Below are 6,000 nucleotides of genomic sequence, written 5' to 3'. Positions count from 1 at the left end.
GGCTAGTTTTAATAGGTGCCGCAGGTTTGGACTTGGAAAAACCGCCCAATGCCCGGCCCCAAATAGTAGCACGCACTGCTGCACGTGACGCCGCCAGCCAGCCAGCAGCCGCAGGAATAGGATACACATACACGTTCTTAAAAGGGGCGGAGAGGAGGAGACTTGGGTTGGGAATCAGATTCAGAGCAGAGGGATGGAACTTGAGAGGAGGGCGTGACGTCACTTCATGCTAGCCGCGCCACGCCTCCGACATATACGATTTAGATGCCAGGGATGGAGGGCAGGTATTGTGGATACTGCGAGTAAGTTAAATGGTGCCTGACCCCTGATTTATGGGTCCTTCTCGTAGTGATCACAGACCGTGTGCGCTAGGGCGAAATAATAGTCCCTCGGGGTGGACACGTTCCGGTCTATCACTAAGGTGAGGTAGGCTATGCCCCTCACTCTGATCTGCTTCGGAGTCTGAGAGAGGGGTGGCCATGTCGGTACCGACAGAGAGGGGTTACCAGGGAGATGCGAGTCTGGCTTGTGCCCAAACCCTTATTAAGTGCAGCTCATTCACACACTCACTGTACCAGCAGGGGTGTCATTTTAAATTGGCCCGCATCAAATTCCTAAAAATTGATTGCAGTGCAGCTCCCTGGAGAGGAAGAGACTGCTGCTGCTGTGCCGGCACGCCCCGCCCCCCGCTTCGATTGGCTGGCCTGTGTGGAGACTGGGTGTGTGAGAGTGTGGACGTCACTAGAGCTGTGCTGCCCAGCACGCCCCTTTCCCCTCGGCTTTACTCTGGCTGGCTGGAGTCAGACTGTGCCTGCCCTCTGTGGAGACTGGGGCTGGGGAGACAGCGTGTGGACGTCTCAGGAGACTCTGAGAGAGAGACTGCCTGCTGCAGTGTGCTGCCCCACCATGACTACGAGGTAAACGTCAGTGAGAGTCAGTCTGTGCAGGAGAGTCTTCTTCTGCGCTCACACAGCACACTCCTCCACAAGTTCTGTCTTCTCTCTCTGGCTGTCAGAGTGAGCTACAGAGGAGTGGAGGAGAAAGGGGGGAAGGTTGCCAGTCCCAGGCAAGTAGCCTGGACATACATATACACACACACTGCTGGGAGTGGTAAAGCATCTACCATCTGCTTTGCGTTAGGGGCATTGGCATCTGAGCATTATGGTTAGGGACAGTGTTATGTTCTCGTTCTGGTGCACATGCAGGAAGCTTGTCAGGGCTGATTTGTGTGGTAAATAATTATTATCCCCTCAAGTATAAGCTGAAACTATTGTACATTAGAGTTGCCCTGTCCATTTTGGGGCCTCCCATTCTTTTGTGCCCCCAGATAATGGAACAATTAGAATGGTCGGCCCCCACACATTTTCACCTCACCAAATGTGGCCCTCGTTGCAAAAAGTTTGGACACCCTGCACTGTACGGACAGTCATCTCTTTATTACTTATTAATGCAGCCCAGTGACAAGCTCCTCCTCCGGCTGCTGCGGGCCAATGAGATGCAAAGTAAAAGGGGCGGGACGCAAGTCTCTAGTGCTGCAGGGTTGCCGGGTTGGCAGGTTTACCGCCAAATTGGGCTATTTTTAAAATGTAGTGGCTGGTTTTAAAAGTCCAAAACCCGCCAATGGCTAGTTTTGGGCTAGTTTTGATAGGTGCTGCGGGTTTGGACTTTCAAAACCTGCCCAATTTTGCAGAGACTAGACTACAGAAATGAGAGAGACTGCTGCTCTGCTGCCTTACAGCACGCCCCCTCCCCGAGGCTTCGCTGGCTGGACTGTGTGGAACAGAACAGGAGGTCGCAGGACATAGATGCCTGAAATTCCGCTCAGTGTAGGCTAGTGGAGTCTGTAAGTAATACTAGCACCTTTCTCTGGCTACACTAACTGCTCCTGCCGCCTCTTGTGTTGCACTGCCTCACGTCTCTTTAGTACGTGCTTGGGAAGGCAGCTCTCTGCATTGTGCTAGGCTGCTCTTCATGGCACAGCTGGAAAGGTTTAGGTTGTGGTATTAGTAAAAAAGCACAGAAATTCTGTTAATGGGATAGGGGGAAATATAGCAGCCTTCTCTTTATTCTGTCACATTATTCTTACCCAGCCAGCGCAGTGGAAATGTAACCGTTAAGTTCACATTTGTATTGGCTTTCATGAAGTGGAATAACTAGGCGTAATAACTATAACTTTAAGGACCTCTGTAACTCCTGGCAGACATTGAAATGCATTTTATCATTTCTCTCTCCCCTCCTAGCAAATTCAAGGACCGACTCCATCCATTGTTGTTTCCCTGATAGATATTAAATGTATGTTTATGCTTTAAACTTTCCACCTCTGTTATAATATATCAAATTGACTGCTCTGTGCCATCATCAGGGTTGCCAGATTAGCGGGTTCATAGCCGAATTGGGCTATTTTTAAAGATAATTGGCAGGTTTTAAAAGTCCATACCCGCCAAGGTACGGATTTGGGCAGTTTTGGAAGTTGCTGCGGGTTTGGACTTTTAAAACCGGCCAATTTTTTAATGCAAATTAAGGTGACATCACAGTTCGAGTGATGCCGGCTCCCCATTTCTCAGTGCTGGATTAATTATTGCTGCTGGAGAAATCTGCTTGACTAAGAAACCCCCACAATGTGTTACCTGTATAAGGTACGGGAAATGGAATTGGCAGTGTATGAATTGGGCTACTTTTGGGCTACTTTTAAAGTGGCTTTTGGCTACTTTTTGGCTAGTTTTTTATAGTCTTTGGCTGGTTTTTGAAATAATTTAACTGGCAACCTGCTGTATCCGTTGCAAAGGCCTATACTAACTGGGGACATTGTTTTATTACAGTCCATTTGTCTCCTTGACTGGAGAGAGAACAAGAGAAAGCTTCTGTTTATAATTAAAAACGGCCTGTCTCCACTTGGTGTCCCTGTCGCAAGCGAATTGTAATCAGAAACCAACCCCGCGCTGTCGAAAAACCCAACTTGTTTATGAAAAGAGGGCCACAGTTTACGCAGCCTCTCTCAACATTGGGCTGGCAGATTCCGACGCACTTATAACCATCATCGGCCGACTTCCAATTGCGGACAGGCAGCCTATCAGCTATTAGGCCTCTTTCGTGAACGGGTTTTAAAAGGAAAAGGCCAATGACTGCTCCCGGTAGGCGTGGCCTGCGTCGTTCTCCCTTCAGATAGGTGGGCTGTGGAGCTTGCACTGTGTGACCTGGTTACAGGAGCCGTGTTCCTGTCGGAGAGGCACCAAGGGAAGGGACTGGGTGCTGAGAGTGAGGAGGATGGAACACGCTGGCAAGATGACTCTTGCTGTCACCGGTCGTTCCCACAGCGCCTCTGGCAGCGATAGAGGTCCCCGGTGGCAGTAAAGGAAACAATAAGAGCTGAGATATGGCTGGCAGGTGTCGTCACATTCCTGTACAGTAGCAGTGGGCAACCCCTTTGTGAACCTTTTGTGTACAGCTGCAACTCTGAGTGCCCTTTCCCAATAGTGGATGTAGAAGTTGTAGTTTTTCCAAAGACAAGTTCTGTCCTACTCGCAGATCACTTCATCCTGTTTTCCTTGTTGCTTTTTTTTCTGTTATTAAAGTTGACATGAAGTTGATAGTACCAGTATAGAGGCAAGGGGGCACTGTACCTTGTGTGGCCATGTTGGACTAGCAAATACAATGCGCTGCTGGTTACTTGCTAGCTGACTGACTTCTAAGTATGTATTATAATTGAATACAAATATATATTTGCGTTTTATTGGCTGTGCTGATTCATTATTGTTCAGCCGATGCTATTCCACTTGTTTTAACAATGTGCTCCCTTTTTAACTCTTTCTTTTAAGCACTTTCTTGTAAGTTACATCTTAACATGTATAACTTGTTATTCAAGCAAGGGCCAAAACAAGCGATTGGCCGATCTGTGCCCTGAGGGTTATTTTCCTTTTTTAAGAAATTTTATTTTTCATAATGCTTTTTCTCTTAGCATTTTGTAGGCAAGGCCCAGACGTGGCGTTTTGCGGCGTTTTTAAAAAAAGCACGTCAGTACGTCTATTGACACCTTCAGCGTCTAAAGAAAGTATGCGGAACAGCGCTGCCAGTGTGTGTCTATGCTAACACTTCAGCACAACAGGGCAGCAGTATTAGACAAGTGGGCAGATCCATTTCACTAATTGTGCCTTATATTACTGCTATGGGATTCCTGATCTCACTGTGCTGGGGGGCCTTATTATTATTTCATGAGGGAGGCTGAGGGTCGGTGTAAATTTGAAAACGGCCTGCACTTTGACATGCCTGCTTAAATAAAATTATCAAAATGAGTGTACTTGAAAAATAACAAATTATTTGAAAGCCTTTAGGTCCCCTTTCTTCAGTCCAGTATATTTTTTCCCTTCCTCAGTGGTGAGGCCTGCAGCGATTGGTCATGTATATTAAGGTGAATGTGTGTTCAGATCTACATCGTCATCGTTGCAGGCAAGCATGTTTGGATCTGCGATGGTCTCTGTATATTTTTTTAGAGACCATTGGCTTTGTGTGGTTTACTGGGTCTGCAAGTTTGGAAACAAAAAGAATCCATTGTATAATAGCAACCTGCAGCTTTCACTTATAATGACCTGTTGACGTGAGCTTCTCATAAGTATCTAGCCATAGATTATTTTGCCCCAATGCATTATTCTTGCTTTCCAATTAACTCCCTGATTAATGGAGAATCTGCGCTGTGATAATGGCTTACAGTGTCTTGGCAGATACTACTATTTAAGTGTACGAATAAAGCTGAATTGCTCCCCCTTGGTATCAATGGGTTATTCAGTTAGGAAGCCCCATATCGGAAACAGGTAGAGTCCCCTCCGCATATTGTTGGGGGAAAGGTCATCTATTGCAAATGGGCAGAAGCCTGGGCTAGTCAGTTGTGTGTTGATGGATGTTGATCTTTGAAGCTTGGCATATACACATAGATCTTGTTTTGGCACCAAATCAGGCTAACTCCAATTAGTCATCCATCCCTATACACACCAATTTTTCCTGTGTGTGCGGCAGCAAAATACTTATATGGGAATGTGTTTAGCTGCTCACAGCATTGGCAGACAATCAGTCATCAATGTGCCTTTGCCAGTTTTACACAAATTCCTTTCAATTCTTTCAATATTGTTTAGCATTTGGTGAACAGTATGTTATCACATGGTGACTTTCCCTGTGAGCATGCACGATCGTGTTGTGTATAGGAGGATTCAGGTGCGGGGATACCCGCGGGTCTGCGATTGCAGGTCTCATCGTAAATTTCTTTATGACTTAATTTTTTTATGAAATATTGTCTATATTTTACTCCTTTGAAAGTTTACAAAACTTGTTTCTGTTCCCGCCACTTCGATGACGTCACTTTCCGGTTTGCAGCAGCATCACTTCCCTGGATTGTGTGCGTCGAGGGTTCCGGATAAGGCAGTGTGGGTCGGGTAGTGGATCAAAGTGGGTAAATTTCCGGTTTTGCCGGTTGTGTGTTGGAGTCCGGGTTTTAGAAATTGGTTCGGCGACAGACCATACCACTAAGCAGGTCTGCCTTCGTCTACAGTTACTTTTTCAGCGGGAAAACAACCACTTCATTAATATGTGTTTTAGAATTGGATAAGATTGCAGAATGTTTGTATTTCAGGTAAGAAGGACCACTATGCAACGGAGGATCGCTAAATCAACATCATGGATGCACTCCCGATGGGACCAAAGTACATTTGTCGGGGAGGTTGCAAGCACTTCTTTAACATTACAGATCCCAGGACAGGAATTAGGCGATAGAGCCAAAACAGCTTGTGGATTCCTGCAGGGTAAGTGGAAAATGTATCAAACTGAGAACAGTTACAAGGTCCGGCGACACCCCCCCATAGCTGCCTTTGGAAGGTGAAAAATGAAACTTTACACTTCAATATTAGAAAGACAGGCACCACATAGAAAATTTAAGTAATTGAAAAAGTCTTTATTTCTGGAAATTATCTGAAACCAACTGAATGAAAAAAGTGATGATGGTAAACAACCCCTTTA

At 46.1% G+C, this 6,000-nt stretch overlaps 1 protein-coding gene across 2 annotated transcripts in view; it reads left to right on the top strand.

The window, feature by feature from the left end:
- Positions 1-312: 312 nt before the first annotated feature.
- The window catches only part of LOC121395372 (nucleolar RNA helicase 2-B-like), an 89,808-nt gene continuing 84,120 nt past the window's right edge, over positions 313-6,000 (top strand). For both annotated transcript variants that reach the window (XM_041568769.1, XM_041568770.1), the window contains exon 1: positions 313-421. In XM_041568769.1, coding sequence (XP_041424703.1) covers positions 333-421 — 89 coding nt within the window. In that variant the 5' untranslated portion in view covers positions 313-332. The remainder of the gene's footprint in view (positions 422-6,000) is intronic.

This window comes from Xenopus laevis, chromosome 7L (assembly GCF_017654675.1).
Source record: "Xenopus laevis strain J_2021 chromosome 7L, Xenopus_laevis_v10.1, whole genome shotgun sequence".
NCBI classification, from domain to species: Eukaryota; Metazoa; Chordata; class Amphibia; order Anura; family Pipidae; genus Xenopus; species Xenopus laevis.
This window is presented reverse-complemented; position numbering and strand designations above follow the sequence as displayed.